Below are 27,960 nucleotides of genomic sequence, written 5' to 3' on the forward strand. Positions count from 1 at the left end.
ATCATTCTATATAAATTCCTTTCAAAACACAATTTTAAACACTACTTTCTTTGAACATCTATACTTACAATATAAAATCTAATATAAATCATAAGCAAATCTGAATACATTTAATTAAACAAATTATACTCTCTTCAAAACTTTGAACATTACTTAAAACTTAAAACGTTGGAATAAACAAATTATACTCCCTCCAAAACACAGATTTAAACATTACTTAAAACTTAAAATATTAAAAACCCCTTATACGCATTTAATCAAATTTCATCTTAAAAATAGTAATAATACTGATATTATTATCATTTTTATAAACTCCCTCCACATGGTTAGCACTTTGAAGCCCCCCCCCCCTTTTAAACTTAGCTTGTCCTTGTGTTTACTCGGCTCCTTTTATTGATGTATTATATTTTTATATGGTTTTTATGCTCTAGTTGTACACTGCCCAGAGTCACTGAGGGTGAGAAGGGCGCTATGTAAATATGACGAATGAGTAAAATGTTATCTACCTCATGTTTTTGCTTACTTTTATTAATTTGCTTCACTTTCTCCACAGACTTTAAAGACCCTTGCCAATGTAAATACAAAAAACTTATATATTTGATCAGACTGTTATGTTTCTGCTTGTAGTGTTCTGTAATTATAAAATATGGCCTGAAGATACATGATAGAGATTTTTTGTTAAGAGTGAGGTTGTGTGTGCCAAACCACCTCTAACGCACTTTTTAATTTTTTCCTGTGGGTATTATTATCCCTACTTTGATGTGCAGAATGATACTCAACTTCTATAATGTAGCTTATTCAAGACATCATGATTAATAAATCCATAGCTTAGGACAGTATAACGTGCGATCCCAGTCTAAATAAAACAGCGAGCTATATTTTTATTGTTTACAAACTAAGGAGCTTAACGTTGTGACTGTAAACACACAGAGACTTATCTTAATATCTGCCAGATTAGCCTCACCTAAAATCAGCAGCCACACTCCCTAATTTTGACAAGTCTGCTGAAAAACTCAACCCAGACTGAGCAAACTGAATAAGCCACGTCACCCGTTCAGGAAATGAATTGCGCATGCGGCCGGCCAGTGAGGCGGGACCAATGAGCGGGTCAGACGTGCGCACGCCCATTGAATCTCCTCTCGCGCCTGTCAGTTTCGGTGAGTTGGGAGAGTGTCCAATGGCGGGTGGGGAGGTCGGTCGCGGTGGACGACATGGCGCGAGGCAAAGGCGGGATTTATAATTTATAAGCGCTCCTGAGGGGAATAGTGCACGCGCTTAATAGCTGGATGGGGCTTGGCTTTTCCTCTCAAGAGCAGCGCTTGTGTCCCTTCGGGGGTCAGGAACTGCATTCTTCCCCTAATGGGTGCTCAGCTTCCTGCCTTTTAGAACCGGGAAGAAAACCCCAACAGCCTCGCCAACGGCTGACAGTTACATCAGTGTGCCGATTTGGAGGGCTGCAGGCAGGGAAGGGCGATATAGAGGCAGGGCGACTTTGGATGCGGAGCTGAATCTTGTTCCATTGAGGAAGGGAGGACTGTAGCAGGACAGAGATCGTTACCAGCCTCCTCTTCTTCAAGAGCATTTTTACCTATAGAGACAGCGGTGTGGGATGTAACATATGAAGGCTTTCCGTATTAAAAGTAATGGGGACATTTTAGTTGTATGCGCAGATTGCATATGGTTAAATATTCACAGGAGCCCTAATCTGCTTTCCTTTCATAAATACCAATGATGCATTCTGTGGAATGTTTATATAGTCTTTATATACTGTATACATCCCCATTATGCTACTCCCTTTCTGGTATGTAATGTTTTGCCATGTACAGGGAAAAAGCGAGAAATTTAAAACATGAAATAAAAGGAAATAGTGTGTACAGTACACTTAAAACTAGTTTGCATCAATACCATTCAAGATACTACTTATCATTCTCTAACTGTGAACCAATCTTGCTTCTGCCATGTCTATATATTGCCTTCCTTAAATTTCTCACATTTCCATTTTTGAGGATCCAATCCCAATGTTCAGTCTTCCTTTTCATCTCAGCCAACTCTTCATATTTTTGCAGTACAATTTTTACTTTTGTCCCTCTATGATCAAATCACTTTGATATACTACTTTCATGCCAGCAATTAACTTCTTTATTTGATTCATGTTAACTTGGCACCCCTTTTTTATTTTTATTTCTTCTTGTTTTAACACCCAGCTCCCACACATACAGTGAGGGGAAAAATTATTTGATCCCCTGCTGATTTTGTACGTTTGCCCACTGTCAAAGAAATGACCAGTCTATAATTTTAATGGTAGTTTTATTTTAACAGACACAGAATAACAACAAAAAATCCAGGAAAACACATTTCAAAAAAGTTATAAATTGATTTGCATTTTAATGAGTGAAATAAGTATTTGATCCTTATGAATCAGCCAAATTTCTGGCTCCCAAGTATCTTTTATACAGGTAATGAGCTAAGATTAGGAGCACTTTATTAAAAGGGAGTGCTTGTAATCTCAGTTTGTTACCTGTATAAAAGACACCTGTCCACAAAGCAATCAGATTCCAAACTCTCCACCATGGCCAAGACCAAAGAGCTGTCCAAGGATGTCAGAGATAATATTGTAAACCTACACATGGCTGGAATGGGTTTCAAGACTATTGCCAAGCAGCTTGGTGAAAAGGTATCAACAGATGGTGTGATTATTCGCAAATGGAAGAAACACAAAATAACTTAGCTTCCCTCGGTCTGGGACTCCATACAAGATCTCACCTCGTGGACTTTCAATGATCATAAGAACGGTGAGGAATAAGCCCAGAACTACACGGAAGGATCTTGTCAATGATCTCAAGGCAGCTGGGACCATAGTCACCAAGAAAACAATTGGTAGCACACTATGTCATGAAGGACTGAAATCCTGCAGCACCTGCAAGGTCCCCCTGCTCAAGAAAGCACATGTGCAGGCCCGACTGAAGTTTGCCAATGAACATCTGAATGATTCGGAGAAGAACTAAGTGAAAGTCTTATGGTCAGATGAATCCAAAATCAAGCTCCTTGGCATCAATTCAACTCACCGTGTTTGGAGGAGGAGGAATGCTGCCTATGACCCCAAGAACACCATCCCCACTGTCAAACATGGAGTGGAAACATGCTTTGGGGGTGTTTTTCTGCTAAGGGGACAGGGCAACTTTACCACATCAAAGGGATGATGGATGGGGCCATGTACCATCAAATCTTGGATGAGAATCTCCTTCCCTCAGCCAGGGCATTGAAAATGGATTGTGGATGGGTACTCCAGCATGGCTGTGACCCAAAACACACGACTAAGGCAACAAAGGAGTGGCTCAAGAAGCACATTAAGGTCCTGGAGTGACCTAGCCAGTCTCCAGACCTTAATCCCATAGAAAATCTGTGGAGGGAGCTGAAGGTTCGAGCTGCCAAATGTCAGCCTTGAAACTTTAATGACTTGGAGAGGATCTGCAAAGAGGAGTGGGACAAAATCCCTCCTGAGATGTGTGCAAACCTGGTGACGAACTACAAGAAACGTTTGACCTCTGTGATTGCCAACAAGGGTTTTGCCACCAAGTACTAAGTAATGTTTTGCAAAGGAATCAAATTCTTATTTCACTCATTAAAATGCAAATAATAATAATAATAATAATCCAGTCTGAACATCTGGCTGACTGTGCGATGATCGATATAATAATAATAATAATGTTGGAAGGGACCTTGGAGGTCATCTAGTCCAACCCCCTGCTCAGGTAGGAAACCCTATACCATTTTGGACAAATCTATAACTTTTTTAAAATGCGTTTTTCTGGATTTTTTTGTTGTTATTCTGTCTCTCACTGTTCAAATAAACCTACCATTAAAATTATAGACTGATCATTTCTTTGTCAGTGGGCAAACATACAAAATCAGCAAGGGATCAAATAATTTTTTCCCTCACTGTACTTCTTAAATACTACATTTCCACTGCCTTCATCTTCTTTGTTTTTCCTGACATATCAAATTTATATTTCCCAATAAGAGGGTGAGCACAAGCATAGCTATTTTCTCTGCTTCTTTTGATAAATGTTTCTTCCTGATAGAAACATGTATCAATGTATCACCTACTATTTTTATACCAACATTTTTCTAACCATTTTTCCATGCTACCAAGTGCGCAATTTCATCTACTTCTTATAGTTTTTCATCATCTACAGTCTGCAATTATTCACTCCACATCTCCTGTCAAAAAACTACTCTGATTTTTGATTCTTTAATTTTCAGAGCCTTACTCCTTGTTATATTGTGCATTCTGTCTAACATTGTAATAGTAGATTTCTACATCACTGCAGTCTAATCAAACTCTTGGTGTCTTTCAAATAAGATAAAATTTATAAGATAAAACCACATAGAGCAAAAACAACCCCCCCCAATTAATGATTCTACAAACATTCCTTATACATTTATCTGTAAATATATTAAGTAATTCCAGGAACATTATACATCCTTATCTTACTCCTTGTTTAATATTGAGTCATTTGCTAAGAATTCCATTTATTTTCATACATTCTTCATTGTCATTCTGTTTTCTGAATCCTAAACTAATTACATAGTTAATTAGTTAAAATGTGATTGAGTACTTTGTGGTTCTCTGCAGTGCATGAATATAGTCATTGATATGGTTACTGGGATTGATGGGACTATCAGTGTACATCATTCTTGGCTGGAGAAGGTTCCTTTAAAAAAATTAAAGGCTGGATTCATGCAAGCTGCTATACTATAGTTTTCAGGTGACAATTACTCAGTTTAATACAGAACGATAAAGTGCAATGTGGTTTAGATCTATCATATCTTGAGATAGATAATTTGGTTTAATTGTGTACCCATGGTATACTTGACATTGGTTTATTCAATCCAATGTTCTGGTTTTGTATGACACACTGAATCACAAATTAACTATATTGGCAGGATTTCTAAAATGCATTGCTTTGGGTAGTTTGTGTTTGGCCTTTTCTCTATGACTCACTTAAAATGATATTCATCTGTCCTTGAGCCAGCAGGGTTACTAAAATCAGCACAAAATTTGCTAACCCTACTGCCCAGTTCAGTCTTACAGAAGCCAGTTGCGATGGACTAAGAACAATCTTGCAATTTTAGCAAGCAGCTCCCATATGCCATAGACTGGCTGTCAAGTGTCTTTGCAATTAAATCTGAGAGACCCAGTTGGCTGCCTGGTAAATCAGGAATCTCTCTCCTTTCTTACTAGGTAGTTTGGCATCAGGAAAGAAAAGGAGAGGGGAAAGGGAAAGGAAGGAAAGGGGAAAGGAAAGGAATTTCACTTCTTAGAGGTTTCCTGATTGCAGTGTTCACATTTCTTCTAAGAAAACATCAGAATATATTCACGTTATGGGTTGTTGTCATCTTATGTGAGGAAAACATGGTTTTAAAAGTAGAACAACAAAGTATTTAAGTTTTTGTCATGTGTTGCTTGGGAAGTTAATGCCTTGGGGTATAGTAAAATAAAGAAGTCCCAAATTCATACTGTAATTAAATTCAAGCAGGATGGAAACCAGCCCATTATTCTTTGGACCAAAATTAAGGTACAATTCGGTTAAAGTTCTAAAATGAAGAAAATAGGATCAAGTGTGCTATCACATATATGTTTCTCAAATAGAAACAAAGGCTGGGTTTGCACAATGCACATTTTAGTCTAATGTTCTGCAAACTCAGTCTATTCATTAGTCCAGTCTGTATATAAACACCGGAAATTGAGTTAACTGAATAATTTGCAATCTGGCCTGGGGATTCGATGACATTGGTGGAAAGCTCACTAGCTATATGTCTAGGGCAGATATGTCAAATTCGTGACGTCACGTGACGTCGTGCAACGTATCGGAGCCTTTTCGCCGTTGCCGGCACTGGGGTGGGTGCAGCTCTGGTATGATAAAACCCGCCCGTGGGCCGGCAGTTTGACACCCCTGGTCTAGGGAAATTAATACTCTATCTCAGATTTTGTTTTGATGGTTTTAAATAGTTTATTTAAAAAAATATTTTAGATAACTTTTGTATCTATTTTTTGGTTGATTTTGTATTTTCTTGTATTTTTATTTTGTATTTGAAAGGGGGATTTTTTTTAACTTGTAAACCATCCAGTGTCATGGCAATGGCATGGGCTGCTATATAAATTTAATAATTAATTAATAACACATAACATTATTTGAGATTTTATATAATATTACTTATAGTAAATCATATTATATTAGAGAAATTAAATATAACATTTTAGTTCCTTTCCCATGTTTACACAAGTAGTCCATAACTTACAACGGTTGTTTAACAATCATTCAAAGTTACAATGGATATAAAAAAAGTTATAATCCATTCTCAAAGTTATGACTGCCTTACCACTCCAGTGGTCATGTGATTACATTTCAGCTGCTTGGCATCTTATTTGTATTTGTGAACGGTTGCAGTATTCTGCAGCTACTTAACTGTGTTTTGTAATTTTTTTTATGTTTTCCAGTAAAACTCATTGGAAAAAAATGATTTGCACTTACGATCATGTAGTTCGCTTAACAATCATGTAATTCACTTAATAACCCCAGTGACTCACTTAACAATCATAATAAAAAACAGATGTATAATTAACTCTGGTGAGGTGATTACCTCAGCTTACAGTATGACTGCAATGACGTATGACTAAAATTCCCTTCTTGGTTGTGGTCGTAAGTTGAAGACTCCTGGTACCTGTATTTGGGAGTAAGTTATCAATAGAATTTATTTCTAAACAGATTATACATATAGTTATGTATATATTTTGAGCAGGACTGAAATTTCATATATAATCCAACTTGTTCAGTATGCTATGCAAACATAACCTCTGCTTGCTATACATTTTATAGAAGATGCGATTCTTGTAAAATTATAGAATTTGGTTCCTAGAATTGAGATGATTACTTTAATTATACTATTAAAAAATAGCAGAGGGGCACACATTCCATTTATTTGTCTTTTTAGCTTGCTCAATTACTCTTATTACCAACAGTTCAAATATTAAAGTCAGCTACTTTTTCCTTTATATAAAAGAATCATCTTACTGTACTATGGAGCGGTATATAAGTCTAAGTGCTATTGCTATGATTCTTTCAGGAGCATTTCTGGTTGTTGCAGAATAGCCCTCTAATACTGTGCTGAATTCATTCATTGTTTTCACTTCCCCATAATAGTATTATAAAAGATCCACACTGGGTTGCTGCCTTTTGGAACAGAATTGTGTGTATCATAGAGAAATGATTTATTATGGTCATAGACTAGGACTAAGCTAGTATAAAACAATATATAATATAATTGTTCTTATTATTTCCAGATCTTGATTGAAGACCAGCTATGGAAAAATGGATCTTAATTACAATTACTGTGTTACTTGGACTTATTGTCCGATGGACTGTGTCACTTGGTCCTTATTCAGGTAATATACATTCAGAATTGGAGCTAGTACACAGAGATAATTTTCCTTAAAAGTTCAGATTATGATATTGGGACCTCTTAAAAATATATGGGATTGTTATACAAAATGTAGGAAATACAAGCAACTATTTTGTATTCTTATAGAACCACAAATATCAGCATAATTAAATAAAAAACATTTGATGTTTTCTCATTCTTCAGTATTATTCAGATATATCCTGAGCATCTCATGTTTAATGTCTGTTTGAAATAAACAAATGCTGTACTATTTGAACGTCTTATAAAACTTAGATCATTCTTAACTGATCCAAGAATGGTCCACATATGAACAGACTAATCTAGTATTTCATCATTGTGTTAGTAGTTATATAGGCTTAGGAAGTACTTAGCTGAGCTGTTTTATTTAAAATACAACAACAAAATATTTGATGCATATAAGTTTAATTAAATCTAAATGAAAGCAGTTTTACTTTTTTTCTGACCTTATCCCGTCAAAGGTAAACAATAGCTATATGAAGCAATTGCTAAATGAGAACTATAATAAGGTAGAATAGTCTCTCTTAAAATAACTCACTAATAAAATCTAGGGTGAATAAATGCATGGTACAAGTAATCCTCAACCTACCACTGTTCATTCAGACAGTTGGGTCTGCACAAGTTAATAGTTTATTGTCTCCATACACTGGTTTAGGCAGCTGGTTAGAACATATTGGTATTTAACTGGTTTGGGTGGAGGGAAAGTTTTATAATTTGTATTTTATACTTAGGGATCTTATTCAGAGGGAATATAGGCTCTAATCATTACAGTAAAATAATAGTGGCGTGCTATTTTGAAGATTTGCATATATTTAATAATAACTTTGAAATGTTATGATTGGCAGCTTTTTCTCCCCCACCCAAAAATCATGAGTATGTTTGTCTGCACTAAAAGCAATTCTTCACCCAAAAGCAAGGCAAGGCAATAATCCTTTGCCTATGCTCAGGCAACAATGATATTTAGTTGCTCCAGAAGTTCATTTCTTGTGAAACTTGTCCCCATGTTACAAAGGGGCAAATATTACCCTTGTCTTCATGCATGTATGAGCTATTAAAAATAAATTATATAAAAAAATAATAAAAGTCTTTCCTAGATTTAGAAGAAACTTCTCAATTTCTGTAAAGCTGAAATATATATATGCTTTCATTAGCTAATCAGGAGACAGGAAATGAATAATTATATATATTAAATATTTACTTGGATGCTACAACAATTACACTGTTTCATATATCTTGTTTAAAAAGAAGCTTATTCATAAAAATATTGGCTGAGAGAATAGCAAGTAGAAATGAGCAAAATGGAAATGTATATTGTTAAATATAAAACTGGTACAACAGCAAGCTGACTTTGACACAAATTTGACTCAAGCATAAAATGTTACAATAGCAAGAAATACTTTTTTGTGTAAAGCTTAAAGAAAAAGAAAGTGACTTATCTCCTTCACTGTACATTAGTAAATGAATGGAGGTATATAACTGTGCAGTAGGGACCATATTTTTGAGGAAACCAGATATTAGGTGTTAGGTCCAAAAATTATGATTATGGCACCCCAATTCTTTTCCTTGAAGATCAGAAGATGCTAATTGATCAGAGGATTCTGTGAAATGGGAGATGGGATGCTCCATTAAGAAACACGAAAGATGGAATCTGCGTATACTGTATGGTATCATGTATGATTGTGTGTTTCAAATTGCAGAATACCAATACTGTTTTCATTTTTGTATTTGAAAGAATTTGAAATATTTTTTCTTTTTAACATGGACATATATTTAGAATAGAAAACATTTATTTCCCAAGAATTTAATAGAAAACACCAGTGGAATCATAACAATGGATAGTATGTAGTTTAATAAATAGGCACACAAACATATCTCTCATCTTTTCTTCCATTTGTGTTTTAGGTGCAGGAAAACCACCTATGTATGGAGACTATGAAGCTCAAAGACACTGGCAAGAAATTACTTATAATCTGCCAGTCAAACACTGGTACGACTTTATTTCCATGTATATAAGGAGTGCCCATATATATGCTTGGGGAAAAAAATCTTAGGTGGACTGTATAGCTTTGTACATAATGACATAGAAATAAGACCACTTTTCTTCAATGGGATATCCCAAATAGTATTATAAATATGCAATTATTTTTCATATCCAATATATTATGTCGGTTCAGATTTATTTCAAAAGACCGCATTATAATCATATTCAGTATTGATATCTACAATGGTTAGGTAGATTAATTAAAATATTAAACAGATTTGCAAGTGTTATAGAAACATAGATTAGAAACACCATTTCTAAAATACGGAATTGAAGCAGAAAGCATTGGTTTCTCATATATGGCTTTATATCTGTTGTCTCTATATTATGCTCTGCCTTTGAATGGAAGCACATGTCTCTTCTGTGCTCTGGCTTCTCTTTAAGAGACCTAGTTTGATTGGAATCTGAAAAGAGGAGAAAAATGATAGCTGTATTACATTCCTGTTTACCCATTAGATGAGCAAAGCACGGGAGAGAAAGCATTGAAGTTTTAGTTAGGAAAAACTGGTATCTAGTATTTACCTTTTCTCTCAACATATCATGGGCAAGGGAAGATTATGATTCAGGACAGATAACGGTTGGGAGGGTGTGCTAAAGGAAGAGTCTGCCTGAAGGAAAAAGCCCATTGCCAATTTTTTCTCATCTTCCAGATGTAATAAAGTATCCAGAAAGATAAAAAGAAACAATGATATAGAAGTTCTCTCCTTCCCCCACTTTTCCTTTTTTCTTTATTAACCTATGCCTGTTTTGCAAATGAGTTGAAAGGTGCTGCGTTTTGGACATTGCAGGAATGCAGCCCCTTTTTTTTTCAAGCTTCTATATCAAAGTTGAAGGTGCGACTGCTTAAGAGATACGTTAATTCTAACAATTCAGCTCTTTTAAAGCTTTTTCAGGCTTACACAAAATTCTAAAGGAAGCTGGACTGTTTTAATGAATAGCAAAAAGATGCTGCACTCACATAAAGTTTTGAAAATGTGCAGAGCCCTGATGTTTATTAAATGTATTATTTTAATTTCTAAAGACTCGGAGTCAACATTTCCCTTCCACAGTTAAAACAAAAGATAGTACTAAGACTAATAAATTTGAGATTTGTTGCTTACTAGAGCACAGAGTCCAGAAGCTAATGAGCTAATGTATTGACTCAGTATAAGTCTTCAATATATAATAATGGGAAATGTTTTTTTGTGTAAATTCTATTTATACTTAATAATAAATATGTTTAAATTATAAGCAAATTGGGTTTGATGAAGTGATGGGAAAAATTGTTCAGCTCCAAAAGATTAATAAATGTAAGAATTTACAAGTAAGAGAATAAGAGCCAGTGAAAGTGCACTTATCTGCCACCAAAACATATAATTACAGTTTCTAAATCCATTCCACTAGTTTACTATTGGGTAATTAGAATTTTTCTTCAGGTATTGCTGAAGAACAGGGTATAGCAGTATAGAAAGTATATTTGGCGGCAATTTTACATTAGCTTTGTTTTGCAACGGCATCAAATATTTTATGATAGATTATACTACATGCAACTTGGCATTTCTAGAAAGTTGGTTCCCCAAAGTCTTTGCCTTTGAAGAGGCTACAGTGATAACACTATGCATATATACTCAAGTGATATTGCATGTACTTCACGTTTGCCTCCTTTGTTCAGAAGCAAAGTATATTAAAAAGTGGGCAATAAACTAGAAATGTGATTTGTATGTAGTTTTCCTATATGTGGTTTTCCTGAGCCAGAGGCATGAATTTAAATCTTTCTGCCTTCCCTATCTTGCTTTGGAGTCCATGCATATATTTATCAAAGACAATCTTGACAGCATCTTTTCTTCCTTATTGCTAGTTAGAAATATGGAATTTCTTTGCCTTCTCTTCATCAGTATGCACGAACCTTTTCTAATGGAGTCCAAGACTGAATTAGAGGGCAATACTGGATGAATAAATGAGATATTAACAAGTAAAATGCAGAATATTAATACTGTAATAAAGAAGTTAAAACTATCCTGGTGTGAGAAAATTTAAATAGTGGGATAAAAGGGTAGAGATGCAGCTGTAAGAAATATGATTTATCATGAATTGTTCATAAGATACTTCAGGCTGCTTATAAGGTATTCAAGAAGTATCATTTATTGCAATAAATGTCAGAAACTGGCTGTATTTGACTGGATAGACTGGAAAAACTAAAGACTTGCCCCTGGCAATTATAAAATAGTAGTCAGTCTGTTTCACACGATTTAAAGGTTCTGATATCTTATTTTTGTAATTTTTATTTTCATTGAATAAAACCTTCTGAAGTCTTTCAATTTGAAGATGTGTCTAAATTCTGATTACTCTCCACTCAAATGTACAGTACAGAAGACTTATACAGAAAGACATTCTTTGCCTTTGCACTTTCGTATTGTTCTCTAGAGGATTTAGAGGACCAGCTGAATTTGTTACTATTGATAAGTCTTGAGCTGGTTCGTGATGCTTATCACGTGTGTTGAAATTCTGTAGTATCAACAATTTGGTTACATTTGGTTAAGATCAATTAGTTTTCCAAAGCTCATCTTTCTGTAAAACAACAGTACCATCTGAACACACTTGACATAGAACAGTTTTTTTCTTCTAACTGCAGCATTTGTGTGCTGACAAAAACAGTCAATCATTCCTTTTTATCTCTGATGTTTGTGTGTTTTTACAGTGAAAGTAATAGAATTAGATCTTGGTTTTCCCTAAATATAGAAAAAGCTACATTGAAGACTACAAAACCTCTGTGAAATCTTATACCTATATTGAAGATTTTAAAGCCATGGTGGCATTTTATACAATTACATATAATTAATATAAAAACACATTTTATTTCCATTATTATTCTGCAGACTATTATTTAAGAAACACTTATTCAGAAAGCTGTCCAAAGATGATTTGGGGGGAGAAAAAAGCTTGCTTTCTCAGAAGCTGTCACAAAATAGCCTCAGATTTATATAAGAAAATAAAAGAGATATTATCCCAAAATATGCTAACCGTATATTTATTTAGAATTTTACTTTATTTTTCAGGTACTTTAACACCAGTGACAATAATTTACAGTATTGGGGCCTTGACTACCCACCTCTTACTGCTTATCACAGTCTTCTGTGCGCTTATGTGTAAGTTAATTATTATATAGCCAACTGTTTAAAATAGTTCTTTAAAAAGAAAAAAAGGATTCTAATTCAGAAGTTCTTTATATCCATAAGTGTTCTGTAGCATATTCAGAGATTAATATCCCTAACAAGATATTTTTTATGGAGAATAAGGAAAATGATTGGATATGGATGTTATATAATAATAATAATAATAATAATAATAATAATAATAATAATAATAATAATAATAATAAATGGCTGAATTCCTGGCTCACTGGATTGGGGTCACATCAAGAAATTATTTCCATATTTGTTCCTTAAATTCTACCTCCTCTAAATTGGGGGAAGCCCTTCAATATAAATCCTCCAAATTTCCCCAAAAGCAACATTGCAGCTACTTTGAAGAATTCTAGTGACCATGCTTTGGGTGCAAGAGACAACTGGGTTGCAAGTTGCCCACCCCTGTACAATTTATCTTATAATATATTAGTTAAGGCATTCATATTATTTCACATTTTGCTAACAAACTGTATATGAAAGTACTACCCAAATACCAAAATTGTTACAGATGAGACACAGAGATATAATGAATCTTATATATAGCCCAGGATTTATGTATTCAGCTTAAGCATCTAATTCTTTTTGTCCCGTATATAACTACATATATCTTATGTTTAAAAAGACTATTTTATTTTATATTATTGTATATGTCCGAGGCATTTTTCATTAAGATGTTGAAATATTTCACAATTTTGATCATACAGTCCTCTATCACAAGCTAAGTTGTTGAGAGTTGGGTGGCACACAAATTTGATAAATGATCAGTATCAGTATCAGTATAAGAAGGATAGGCTTTAAGTGGGACTTCTCTGTTTTAATCTGTAGCAAGATAAAAAACATTTGTTCACAGTGATCAATATGTACCTATGTTTCTAGTTTGCAGAGGCCAATTGAGAAGCAGCTTTGAAGAGATATCACTTTAAAGTTTAAAAATGAATAAATCTTGTGTTGAAGGACACAAAAGACTTTAGACTTTATTTCTTATATTTTGTCTCAGAAATGGGCAATCTCTCTAGATATTTAAAACTGTAGTTCTATGTAGGTGGTTATTCTGCCTTGTGTTGACAAGACTGAAATTAAAAATACCAAGAGAATAGCAGGTTGCCTATTCTATTCTTAACAAAATTGTAATTAACAAATTAATGGCTACAATTTCCTTTTTTTACTTTTATAAAAGAAATATAGCTAACTGATAAAAGCTCTGCATAGATCCAGAAAATTGTATGCTATTTTATTACCTTGAACTGGGTTTATAATACTATTGTTACAATATGAGTTTTGCTTTTTTCCTGTGATCAACATAGCTATTTTTTGTTTAAAAAAAACACTGGAATAGATATGTTAAAATTAACAGCAGTGTTTTTTACTATTGCTTTTAGTTTTCAGAAACTGGACTGAAAGCCAAAGAATTCTTGTAAATTCATTTAAGATGAAGAATATTATTCAGAGTTGTCTCTGCTGCCTTGTTTTACTGTTAAAAATCTGAGGAATATGTTTACAACATTCAAAAGAAAAACTACTATGTGGTTTTTTTTAACATTTGATGATTAAGTACCGTTAAATGAACAACAGTTATTACAAATTTAGATTAATTTGTCCTATCATACCTTATAAGTATTCACCTAGGAGAATTCTCTGTTTTTTCTTATTTGTAACTTTTTTAGGGCAAAGTTAATAAATCCCAGTTGGATTACTCTACACACATCTCGTGGGTATGAGAGTCAGTCACACAAGTTATTTATGCGTGCATCAGGTAGGAAATGGGTTTTTTTAAAACAAAACCATACAAAACATTTTATTGGATCCTATATTGTTCATCTGGAAATGCTCCATATAAGAGGAGTTTGCAGAGTTTGATAGAAGTAATTATAATCTCTATTGGTATCAGTCTGCTAATAATAATACAGTGTTATACTTACAAAATACTATTATGAAAGGGATTGTTCAAGGAACTATATTACAGAATTCTGAATAATATTGTAGCAGTTACATTGTTTTATTTTACATTATGTAATTAAATCTGCTTTGTCTAATATGCAAGTAATATTTGAATACAAAATGCTCAATAAATAATGGCAGTAAAGTGACAGCTTGTCCTCCATTCCACATTATATAAAACTAAATTTTTGATAACACTGAAGCTCGAGTCAATAACCTATAGATGTGTACAAGATGACAACACTAAATGAAATAGAAGCTTTGACTAATTCTAATTCCATATATACAATATATGCTTCTTCTTCCTTCAAGTGTTTTCAGTTTTTATGGGAATACCAGACTAAATTTTGATAGACTAGATCAGGAATGTTCAGCCTTGGCAACTTTAAGACCTGTGGACTTCAACTCCCAGAATTCCCTAGCTAGCCAGGCTGGATTTGAAGCCGCAGTTCTTCAAGTTGCTAAGGCTGGATTATCCTGGACTAGATGTTACTCTCCATGCTTACTGAAAAGATATTGTCAGGGATTTGGTGATTTTCCATAGAGGACTGGAACAGCAAAGAGAGAAAAAACAGACAGTTGCAGTAGAGCTGAAACTGTTAATTTGGGTCCAGCCAACATTTTTAGGTTGCTACTGAGATGGATGCTAATATGCACATACAAAATTAAATGCTTCTTACCAGTGCTTTTTTTCTACAAAAAAAAAAAAAGGTGCCAGAACTCACACACGTCATACAACCTGCCTTGCCTACCCTACAAGATTCCATCCCCAAAAGGTGCCGGAACTCAGTTCTGGGCGTTCTATGAGAAAAAAAGCCCTGCTTCTTACTGCATAACAATATTTTTCTTATTATGTAATAACTTTTCCCAGCCATTTAAAAATTGCTAGTGTTCTATATAGAATCATAACATTAAGTCAGTGTTTCTCAACCTTGACAATTTTAAGGCATGTGGACTTCAACTCCCAGAATTCCACAGCCAGCAATGCTGGCTGTGGAATTCTGGGAGTTGAAGTCCACATGCCTTAAAATTGTCAAGGTTGAGAAACACTGCATTAAGTAGTGATTACTTTTACAATTAAATCAGAATGATTATTGTTTTCTTAAACACATTAATTGATATTAATATGGTGGTTAATAATGATAGAAAAACAAAGCCAGCATATCATATGACTTTTTTATTAAGCAGCTTAATTGGTTTGTGTTATTCGTTCTCCAGGAGTGAATAGAGTTGTGCAAAAAAAAACAAAAACCCAACAACTTACGTTAGTTTCTTCTTATTGCTGATTAACTTGGGCAGAATTAGATACTCCTCTGCATCACCTCTTATGTTGGCCACAAACCTTTCCATCTGGTCTTTAGTAATTGATTGCATTTTAAAAATCACTAGAACCAAATTACCCTTGAAATAGTCTTTAATAACGCTCAAGTCAACACGCCTGATAAATCACTGATGTATAAACCAAACAAATGGATAGACATTTTTTAACAATAGCCATTAAATGAATGTTATCAAGGTTACAGAATCCAATATTGTTAAATGTTAACCATTATTTTTTTCCCTTTTAGAAAATTCTCCCTCTAAGGAGTGTATATACTGAAAAAAAACTAATGTTTTGAAAAATCACTCATGTCATAATTTGGCGGTATATATATATATACATATATTTTAAAAAAACTAACTTTATGAATATAATAATTTTATAATTATTATATAACAAATGAGCGTGCCTCCTATACCATGAGGTGCACATACTCAAGTGGTTGGGATAGTGGCAATAATCAAACTTAGTATTATGAAAATGAACCTCTGTCCCACATACCTCTTGTACTTCTCCCTTTTTTTGAATTGGAAAATTGTCAACAGTTTCATTGGGTTAATGTCAGCTTCAGCTGATGTTTTATTTTGGTATCTTTTGCAATGAATTTCTGCTCTTCTATTTTCTATTTTTATAGTCTCCCCCAATCAGAGAATTCTAGATAGATTTCAACAGCATAAATATAGAACAATAAATGAATTCTAAACACCTCCTTCAAAATGGATGTTTCTGGTAATAAAATAGAGTCCAGATTTTGATAGTCTTCAAATACTTTGATAGCCTCCAACTTCCCAGCTTTTGCAGGCAGCCCAACAGAATACAAGGGCAATTCGGAAATAAACCTCCGTTTGGTTATCAATGACAGACACTTGCAGATACAGAACTTTTATTATACACATTAGAAAACTACAACATTACATTACTTTTTGACATAATCACCATTCAAATTGAGGCACTTGTCATAACATCTTACAAGGTTTGAAATTCCTTAGTAGTAGTCACTCGGTGCCGAATCTGGGCTATGGGTGTGTGGTGATCAAAAACATCCCTACGGAACTGCTTCAAAGGTTCTTGGGTGTGTCTAGCTTGGCAAGTATCATCGTGAACCAACACCACATCATGAACCAACTCCACAGTCAGCATGCCCCGACGCTTCTTATGGATGGCTCGTCTGAGTTTTTGTAACATTTTGCAGTAGACTTCTGAATTGATGGTTGAACCACGCTCCATGAACTTCACTAGCAATACTCCTTTGGCATCTTCACATTTGGCAGGATTTTCTATGGCACCACTACTGGCGTGGTGTTGGTTCACGATAATGCTTATCTGCACATCACTAGATGTACCCAATAACTTTTGAAGCAGTTCCATTGGGATGTTTTTGATCAGCCCCTCATTGCCCAGATTTGGCGCCAAGCGACTACTACTAAGGAATTTCAAACCTTGTAAGACGTTATGACAAGTGCCTCAATTTGAATGGTGATTATGTCAAAAAGTAATGTAATGATGTTTTCTAATGTGAATAATAAAAGTTCTATATCTGCGAGTGTCTGTCATTGATAACCAAACGGAGGTTTATTTCTGAATTGCCCTCGTACAATGATGGATGGTAACAACACCAGTAAGAGAGCCTAAAGGACCGAGAACAACACACTTCCCTCTTTGAGATACTAATAAAGCATGCTCACTTCATTGACTGTAGTCTCAAAAATATCTTAGATAATACTACAGGATCCAGATTTGCTCACTGTATTGGGTTCTGTTCCACTGGCATCCAGCCCACGTGAGCAATGTTATCTGAGCTTGTAGGTATCTTAACCCACCCATATTTCCCTAAAAACCCCTGATGGCTTTGATTGAAGCTGCTAGGAGAAAATCTGTGAGTGCAGTAAATGCAAAGAATTCATGCTTTGCTTCTCTTGCTGCTGATGTGCAGCTTAAAAGCGAACCCTTATCAGTACATGGTCTGATGTATTTCTGTTTTTTCTGTGACTGCTGCTTGTGGACGTCCCTTTAGTCATTTCATTTCCCTTAATTCTTCATTAAACCAAGCAGCCACCCAGGATCATCAATTGGGAGGAGGATTGCAGAAACAATCCTATCAAGCACTCCAGTGGTCTCCATGTTCCAGAGGCCCACCTGACACACGATAATGTTTTTGTTGTTTTTCCTAGCATTTTAAACATCAGCAGTGCCTGTAACTAGGAACTCCTTCTCTGTGATTATTGTACACACACAAGCACACATACATGGAGACACATACAGAAACAGCCATGTTTGCACATATTATAGTCATCTAGGTACATACGAAATATGGACAGAAAATGTAGATTTCCCATTTTGGCCATAGTGGTTTAACCTTGATTAGCTCATTTTAATGGAATGTTTATTAGTTGTTGTTGTTTTTTTCAATAAAAAAGAGACAAAGTGGCAACCACCCAGCTGTGGTTAGTGCCCATTTGATCAGGTTGCATTCCTGATCCATAACATGCAGGGGAAAGTATGAAGAAAATTCCATCAATGATTCATAATGAAAACAACAATTAAGGAAAAACAAAATGGAATTATGAGAAATATTGGTTTGATTATTGTATATCATTTTCTGTCTTGCAGTTCTTGTTGCTGATATGCTAGTTTATATTCCTGCAGTAATCTTATACTGCTTTTATTTAAAAGAGACATCACTAAAAAAGAAGGTTGGTATATTTTTCTTTGCAACAAAAATAATGTTGCTTCTCTGTGAAAAAAGTAAGGAATGTAGCGAATAATTAGATAAACAATATTAGTCCAGTTATAATAAAAATATTAATTTAACAGCATTTATTATGGTGTTTCACAAGAAACAAATACATGTTGATCTATTTATGTAAAATAAATAAGGATTACAGTTAAAACATGTAGCATAAAATATGATTAACATAGAGCCAATTTGGTCTGGTGGTTAAAGTACCAGGCTAGGAAGTGGGAGACCGTGAGTTCTAGTCACACCTTAGCCATGAAACCTGGTTGGATGACTCAGTCACTCTCTTTCAGCCCAACCCACCTCACAGGGTGGTTGTTGTGTGGAAAATAGAGGAAGGAAGCTATGTTGGATATGTTTGCTATCTTGAGTTGTTCATAAAAATAAGAAAACACGGGAAACAAATAATAAATAAAAATTAATCCTCAAGTCAATGGCTGCTGCGGAGAGCCAATGTTTCAAAATCCTACCTCAAACTAATCTATCAGAATGGATCAGCATCACCTCTCAGTTCAGCCCAGCCAAATTACATAGAAGAATATTACTGTTGGTTGTATCAAAAACTAGTGAGGAGTCCTGAAAACTAGAGGTTGCCTAGATTCAGAACTAGGCATTAAACCAAATTTGAATTAATTAAAATTGTGCAGGACTGCTCTAGATTCTTATTCAAGACTTAGGATACTGTAGATAGTTGAATCAAATGTAACTTTAATATCCTTAGACCTAAGAGGCACTGTTCTACTCTCAAAATATATATTATTTCTGAATTCAAAATTCTTAGTCTTATTCTGATGAAAGATGAAGCAGTATGTAGAATATAGGAAATAGATATCAGTTCTCATAAATCTTTTCCAGATCTTCAGATTGCACAAATAAACCTCACTATGCTCCCAGAAAGTGAAGAAATATCTTAAGCTTCTGTAATACTTATTTAGTTCCATATCTGTTTTATTCCTATAACTTTCCCCAAAAATCTCTTTCCGCAGAGGAAAAAAAGGACTAGTTTTGGTCCCATCTCCATTAGCAAGATCATATACATCTCTTATAATCTTTATAGACAGAACCTTTTTTTAAATAAAGAAAATATAGCCCGTAGTCGGGATAGATTATTTACTTTTTATTTGTTTATGACTTTAGAAAAAGTATATAGAAGTAATAGCCACTGCCAACTTAATAACAACGATATGCAATAGCAACCATATAGGGTAAGATGATGATGTATTATAATAAACATAATTAATATAATATTTCTGGCACTAGAAATTTTATATGGGATAGGTAGTCTCAAAGATATCCTGTTTTAACTAGCTAACAGGGTCAGGGATCAAGTCCAAAAATGGCAGTTGTCAGCCTACAGAGAACCTTGTCTACTTCTTTGTAAATCACTGGCTGAAAAACCTCCCCCATGCCACCCCGTGAGATCCCTGTCCACCTAGCATCCAATTCAGAGCACCTGTGAATGATTTCCTACATTAAAATCATCAGAGAGACACGTCATTCTTATCTAATGGGTGTTTCTCTCATATTAGCCTACTGTAACTTGTAATTCCTTGGGCCAAGTAAATCTCAGATCTTGTTATAGTACAAAGTCTGCGTGTCACAATCATTTTATTTTATGTTTCTGAGTCACAAGGGTACCCTCAGCCATGGAAGCTCATTTTGGGCCCAACACACTCTTGCTCCAACCTGCCTTACAGAGTAGCTGTGGGGGGAAATGGAAGACAAGAGTGTTACTTACACTGCCTTGAGTTTGTGAACAAAGGTTGGAATATCAATTTAATAAACAAACATTAAACATGTAATTGAGTTATACTTTTGAAAAACAATCAAAAACAAAATAGATTGCCTTGCAATAGATTCAGCACTACTTTGTTTGCATCTTTTTAGATGGAAGAAGTTCAGTGGGCTGACAGTTCCAGTATAATCTTTCTAAAGAAAATGAATATTCACATTTTACCTGTTTCATTGATTTTTTTTTCTCAGATTTCTAGTGCTCTCTGCACATTGCTTTATCCAGGTCTCATTCTGATTGACTATGGACATTTTCAGTATCTTTTTTTGGTTGTTGTTCTGTGAAGACATTTTTTTGTAATGCATGGATATTGTGGAATAGGTCTGTTGCTGTGTGGGTAAGAAAAGGGGAAGGGTGAGGGTAGTCAAAGCAACACATGGCACAACTAGAGTGCAAGCTACATTTTTTCTGCCCCATTTTATTATATTAAGACATAAAAGTTGTTTTCAGGCCATCTCAGAACGATGCTTCTGTGGCATGAAATAGGGTTTGGTGGCAGCGGAACAATCAACAGAATCCTTGCTATATTTGCATAGTCTTCACCAGCCAGCTCTTTACAGATTGTCACCCTTAACAGAACAAACATATATAATTCCGTGAGTCTTGGTCTCGCTTTGTGGGGAGTGCTGTTTCTCTCTTATGACTTTGACCTTTTGGGCTCTGTAGCATTTTGTTTTGCTCTAAACTACAAACAAATGGAGCTCTACCACGCTTTGCCCTTCTTCTGCTACCTGCTGGGAAAGTGCTTCAAGAAAGGCCTGATGGGCAAGGGGTGAGTATCTTCACAAGCTGACATCCAGAAAATGGTCCTGGAATGCACTTAAGGCTGTTTTGCCTTGGGAATTTGTGCATGTCATTCATTTCTTGATTAGCCTTTGCAGTAGGGATTCATGTCATTATCATCCCCCTTCCCCCAGAGAAGCGTGTTTCTCCTAAGTCATTAAATAACATACTAAATAGTTTTAAGAGTGTCTATGGTGTATCAAAATACACACAACTATCTTTTCTCTTCAACACCTGTCATTAGTTAAGCACAGGTCACAAATGCATACCCATATTTAGAAGATAAGAGTTTAGAATGTTTTTTTTTCTCTTCTTCTTTTGGGGGTGGCAGGGAGAGCGTATTTAACAGTTTTCTTAACTTTTCTAACAGATTTCCTACTTGGGAAAGTAAACTTTTAAGTTTGAAAGTGCTGTACATAAAAATTCTCTTTCTTCGGGGCTTGATTTCTTCTTCTTCTTCTTTTTCTTACAGGTTATGGCTGTTGATGAAACTGTCTTTTATTGTCATTCTTTCTTTTGCAATCTGCTGGCTCCCATTTTGTATGGACATTGAACAAGTTTTGCAAGTGCTCCGAAGGCTCTTTCCAATAGATCGAGGTTTGTTTGAGGTATGCCTCATGTTCCCCCTCCCAAGCTTCTTGTAAATGTTTTATATTTTTAGCTCCCTTGAGAAACCTTCACTTTGACCCTTAGGGATTTCATGTGGAAGATACACCAGAAGGCTAGTAATATGATCTGGCTTCTCTGACTGTCATTTCTTGCCAGTTATTTAATCCAGCATTTAACCCCTAGCTCAGCTGGCATCTTCTAGGATATTATACAAATAGAATTAATCCCATCGTCAGATCTATAGTGCAGGCATACATTTTTCAAATATATTCCACAATAGTAAACAATGTCCTTGCACAATCTAGAGGTTTTAAAAAAAATAATTCAATATGAAAAAAAATGAATTCAATGTTTGTTTGTTTTTTTTTTAAAAAAAAAAACCCTTCCAAAATAGTTATTGGGCTGATGCTCAACTTTGCATGGTTTAAATTTGTCCTGGTGGAAAATGTACAATTTGCTTGGGTGAGGTAAAGCCTAAAGATGCTGACCATAAACTGGATGGTTTTATTACTGGTATTACATTTATTAATTTGTTTGCATCAGACAGAGAAATAGTGATACAGTTTGCAGCAGACTCGCATCTGAAAATCATTAAGAAGCACAGCACTGGTGATGGCACATTGTAAGAAACACCTAGGATCTTATTCCCCAGTTCATATACTAACTGAAATGTTACACGATGAAATAGAAATGTGACATGAAGAATAGAAATTCATAAGCCAAAGGGCTGTCAAGCAGTTTGTTTTTCTGACTGTTAATCTCACTTTATGCTTTAAAAACAAAAAAAATGTGCCGTAGATTTTAATAAAATGGGTCTGTATGATTTAAAAACTACACACAGTGTATTCGGTGTTAACTGAAAGATTTTTAGAGCTGGCACAGGAATGGCTGATTGGGATATTAATCTGGGTAAACTAAGAAACTGTCTACCTAAGCAATGCACAGTAAGTTTATCCTGGGGTGCCTATGACAGGTTCTTTGAATTGATTCCCATTTACAGACATGTCTTCAGTGCTGATAATTGTAAAACTTCACTGGCTATTAGTTTGGCACCTTATATGTTGGTAGTGCTGCCAGGCACTTGTCACCTTCAGCAAATTTGCAGTGTGTGTTCTGTATTCTTGTAAGAGAACAAGGAGATTGTTCAGTTGTTTGTAGTAGCTTTTTTGCTGTTATGTCTACACAGCTGTGATTCAAGCAGCTGTTTAGGGATGAGTTTCATGAGTATGCTAGCTGTGTGGTTACAAATTTAATTTGGAAAGTGATCCTAGCACAACTGCTAATGTCTTTAAACTTCGTGATTTATTAGGGGTTAACTCTGTCATTGCTGGCAGCTAGGAAAGCGGTGCTAAATATGTACTAGTAAGAGAATGTGGCAGAATGTAGTGTGGCTTCACATTTGAAGAATGTTTCATGTTGCTTTTTAAAATATGGATAATACATAGTTACAGGTGATTTTGTAGCATTGACAGTCTGTGGTCTCTTCAAAAAGAGTACACAGATACGTTTAATTTCATGTAGATGATTTCTGCCATTCCTTGTATATAAAAGTATGCTTTACCTTCAAAATAATGCATACATTAAATATATTTTCAGGATAAAGTAGCCAATATTTGGTGCACTGCAAGCATTCTTTTCAAAATAAAGACAATTCTGCCAACAGAAACACAACTTAAATTAAGGTATGTAAATATCAAACTCCCAAGCATTTTCATATTATGGTTTTAGCAAAAGATGCATTTTAAAGAACATAATTTAGAATTATTTAGAGTTAGAATTATTTATGTTATATAAAACTATATAGAATTATATAGTTAAACAGCTTTAATAAAAAAAAGATTATTTCAACATTTTGTGGAGCTGTTCTCTGCTTGTTGGTTTATTAATTTGTGATTGAGTCAGCTGAATCGATAACATCATCATCATGAAAGGAATCCTATTTCTCTTTGTAACTATAAAAACTGAGCAATACCAAAGTGTTCCTAAACAATTCTCATCTGATTCTTGATTCAGAATTAATCTGGTTGTTGAAATCAATGGTTTTAATATATTATTACTTTATTTTTTAGTTTTGCTTTAACATTCCTGACTGTACTTCCCAGTTGCATAAAATTGACGCTGCAACCTTCGCTCAGAGGATTTAAATATGGCTTGGTAAGTGTATAATAACACATATTTAAACATAATTTAATTCATAGTTTTGTAATATGTAATAATCTCTTTTCTTTATCTCTGTTATGGCTGATAGGGATGTAGAGAAGTGGAAAAAAAACAATTCCAATCAGTGATTCCCTATAAAACAATCAGTTGGGCAAAATGCTGCTGACTTTCCCATTCTTAACTTCCCCTTTCCTGCTTCATTTTATCATGTGATCTAGCATGGAGACTAGAGAGTTGGAAAGAATTTAAGAAATTATGTTCTGCATGCTTCCTCTAATTTATTTATTTGTGTATTTGTGTGTATAGTGATTAAGGTTTTTGCCTAGAAACTAAGAACCATGAGTTCTAGTCCTGTCTTAGAACTGAAAGCCAGCTATATGACCTTGGGCCAGTCACTCTCTCTCAGCCCAAACAAGCTCAAAGGGTGTGTGGTGGGGAAAATAGGAGAGTAAGGAGTATTATCTATGTTTAATATGTATGCTTGCTGCTTGGGTTACTTAAAAAGTAATAAGGTGAGGTAGAAATCTAATAAAACAAAACATTTCTTTCCAAAGGAGGCCATCAGAGGCAACTTAAAACTCCATATTTGTTCCTTTTTTTTCTTTTGCCAAAAATTCCTTTAATTTTCCATTACAGAAGGAAAATAACATAGTAAAATTGATAAAAAAAGTTTTGGAATGAAATATTTATTTAGCAAAGATACAAATTACACTGTAGTATTGGGAATCATCATAAAGTGAAAAGGATCTTACAGGTTATTTTGGTAAAAAAAAATCCTGGGTTGGGAAGATACCCCAAATCTATCTTTTATAATGCTTCGTCTACCATCTTATTATGATTTGTCCATTTAAAAATTTGTTTTGTTTTTATCAAGTTCTTTTAGTTTCCTAGAATGCAGCTAATGGGAGCTTGATTTGTGGAGTCCTTGATGCTCTCTGAGCTTGATTGTTTGCTTGCAAACATTTCATTACCCACCTGGGTAACATCATGATTATGGAACATAATGATGGCACCTATGATGTTACCTTGTTGGCTAATGAAATATCCTGAAGCAAACCAAGATCAGAGAACATTAAGAACTCTACAGTTCAACCCTGTGAATCACATATATTGCCTTCTGTTGTAACTAGCTATTTTCTTATCAATTCTTTAAGGATCTTCAACTATGGTCTCTAATCTGTCATCATCTGCATGCACAATAAGTTAGGAGATATTCTACTCCATAGACAGTAGTCTATTTAGTAGAATATCTCTTTACTCTTTAGTGTGGAGTTATTTGGCAATAAAATAATCCATGATATCTCATTGAACAGTAAACATGAATAACTTGCTTAAATGATAGGCTCTTGCACTATCATTGGACTGCTACCTCTAATATTTGTCAGAACATTGAAAAACTTGAAGGTGTGATTAAAAACTGATCATAAAACTTCTCAGCCAAATTTAGTATTTCAGTTCAGAGATGGGTAGAGCTCCATCATACTAGAAGCCTACTTTAAATCCTTCTCAATTTGTCTAGATCACTTACGGTAGTTTTTATATCAGTGATTTGTGAGTTATATTCATTTGTTTAGAGGCCCTTACCTGGTTGATGGTTCATGCTAGCATCTCTCATCAACTAATTAGCTAACAAAGGTATCCAGGTAGATATGCTATTAATTTAAAGCTTTTTATCAAATATTGTGAGCCTTGGCCAAGTAGCCATAGTTTATGATATAAATAAAAGCTTTTGGTAATAAAAGTGTGGAACCGATTGGCCATGATTAATAGCACAAAAATCCTCAGTAGAAATAAAAGCAGATCTTGTCTAGCATTTAACATTGTTAACTTTCTTTTTCAAAGGTTTGCTGTTCATTGTCTTTCTTTCTCTTCTCATTCCAAGTGCATGAAAAATCTATTCTTCTTGTTTCGGTGTAAGTAGCATTTTATATTAAAAAATACTTTAATTATTATATTAAAACACTTCAGACTGATACCTGGAAATATGTGTGAGAAAAACTGTAGTGCTGACAAAAAGGTTCTAGAATAAGATTCAAGCTCCTATACAGGAGCACTACATTTGCATAACATGTGACTTGTGTGTCTATGAATTTATGCTCCCCGAATAGAATCAGGAAGGTGAAATCATGGATTTTTCTTAGGTCCCAGAATACTGAGTATGCATTGAAGGTGTAGTTCAGGGGTATCAAACTACCGGCCTGCGGGCCGGATGCATCATGCTGAAACCACGCCCACCCCATTGCCAGCAATGGAAAAAAAGTCACGATACGTCGCAAAATGTCATGTGACGTTGCGAGTTTGACACCCCTGGTGTAGCTGATCAGCAGTGACCATGCAACCAGATTCTTTTATTGCAGAAAGTATGAAAAACATGAAGTATTGCTTACTCCTGTAGAAAGATCCAGTATTTAGAGTGTTAATTCATTTATTTTACTGCCCTTTAAGATTCTCAGAGAAGCAGCAGCTGAAAAGTTATTATGTTTCTTAAACAATGCTTTTGAGCTTATATTTTGGTTTTCTCCTTAGACCAGTCTGCTTAGTTATACATGACATTCCTTTTATCTCTACATGGTTTCTTTTAGTTTCAACTTTCAGGTGAGTTCGAATGTTATTTCTAAACAATTCTTCTTACTTTGAGAAGACATTTTAAGATTTATTTTACATAGTAATTTTTTGGCTTGTATAACCTTGCTAGAATTCACAGTAATTCATATTTCCCTTTACAGCATGCTTCCCCTTCTATTAAAGGATGGCCTTTTTTTGTCTTACACTGTCACAATTTTGGCTTTCCTCCTGGTGTGTACAACTTCTTTTTCAATATTTGAAAAAACATCCGAAGAAGATCTGCAGCTAAAAAAGCTTTCCAGTTATCTAAGGAAATACATTACTTGGTTTAAGACATTTTCAAAAGTTATGAAGAGTTTAGTAAGTAACTGTTTCAAATATATATCATATGCACTCATTTTACCAAGTCCATATTCATGATTTGCATTTGTTTTTCTTACCAAAGCACAAACCACTATATTAAGTTGCCAAACTCCCCAGTTGAATTATTGAATTACGTTATTCAGTAATGCTGTTATCAAACGATTGAACACGTATCTGTTCTGCATTACTTCTGAGCAGCATCTAGCATCTGATAACCATAATCCTTCAAGTTGACTAATAAAATGTACTCCTTCATTCCGGTGCGTTACCATGTTGGTAATGCTGTGAGCACTTTATATACATTAGCAATAGTAGGATTATTTTTCTACTATTTCATGTATATTCCAGGTTGTTTTATTAGCATCAACTGGCAACTGGTAAATATGATGTGCTGCAGAGACATTAAATTCATTGAAATATTTATTTATTAAATGTATATGTCACCCAATATCCTTTGTAAGGATGATGAAAAAAAACACCCAAAGAAACCACTTACTGGGCATTGTAGTAACCATCATCACCTCTTTTCTCTTCTCTTCTCCTATTCAGTTCTTCATCTCAGTAACTCTGATGAGCATCCTAACTCTAATGAGCGCTACGGTGGAACCGCCAAAGCATCTGCCAGATTTATTTCCAGTAGCTGTCTCTGTTGTATCCTGCTTACACTTTCTCTTTTTCTTACTGTATTTTAACATCATTGCAATGTGGGAATCAAAAGATGGTCGAAACCAGAAAAAAAATAATTAATTTTAAATGCCAACTTAGAAAATTAATGGCTCTTACTTGGGACATACCATTAATATTTCCATAGACCTTTGTCTTAAAGTGTTCGATAATGGAATGAAATTCTTTTTGTCATTTCATGTATTTTCTAAGAAAAGCCAAATTAAAATATTTACATGTTCTTTTGTGCTTACTTGCTCTTTTCTGTACAATAACAAAGAACCCAAACAGTAAGTTTGATAGTAAGTTCAAAATAAATCCAGAAAATAAGAAGCATCTCAA

The 27,960-nt window shown here is 34.6% G+C and overlaps 1 protein-coding gene across 1 annotated transcript; it reads left to right on the forward strand.

Annotated features, from left to right (window-relative positions):
• Positions 1 to 1,059: 1,059 nt before the first annotated feature.
• On the forward strand, positions 1,060 to 27,960 carry ALG6 (ALG6 alpha-1,3-glucosyltransferase). Its single transcript, XM_039328959.1, has 15 exons — positions 1,060 to 1,157; positions 7,346 to 7,447; positions 9,385 to 9,469; positions 12,559 to 12,648; positions 14,352 to 14,440; positions 18,557 to 18,639; positions 20,667 to 20,731; positions 21,062 to 21,247; positions 21,731 to 21,866; positions 23,464 to 23,549; positions 23,937 to 24,021; positions 25,870 to 25,940; positions 26,554 to 26,622; positions 26,754 to 26,952; positions 27,505 to 27,960. Exons 2-15 carry the CDS (start codon positions 7,366 to 7,368, stop codon positions 27,700 to 27,702), a joined length of 1,524 nt encoding a protein of 507 aa, XP_039184893.1. The 5' UTR covers positions 1,060 to 1,157; positions 7,346 to 7,365; the 3' UTR covers positions 27,703 to 27,960.

This window comes from Crotalus tigris, unplaced genomic scaffold (genome assembly GCF_016545835.1).
Source record: "Crotalus tigris isolate CLP2741 ecotype Arizona unplaced genomic scaffold, ASM1654583v1 scf7180000024385.1074895, whole genome shotgun sequence".
Lineage (NCBI taxonomy): Eukaryota > Metazoa > Chordata > Lepidosauria > Squamata > Viperidae > Crotalus > Crotalus tigris.

Excerpts from the sequence above, each read along its gene's own strand:
- ALG6 (XM_039328959.1), top strand. The coding sequence starts at position 7,366 with ATGGAAAAATGGATCTTAATTACAATTACTGTGTTACTTGGACTTATT. Across the intron at positions 9,470-12,558 it reads AATCTGCCAGTCAAACACTG|GTACTTTAACACCAGTGACA; the intron begins GTACGACTTTAT and ends TTTATTTTTCAG. Across the intron at positions 24,022-25,869 it reads GAGGATTTAAATATGGCTTG|GTTTGCTGTTCATTGTCTTT; the intron begins GTAAGTGTATAA and ends TCTTTTTCAAAG.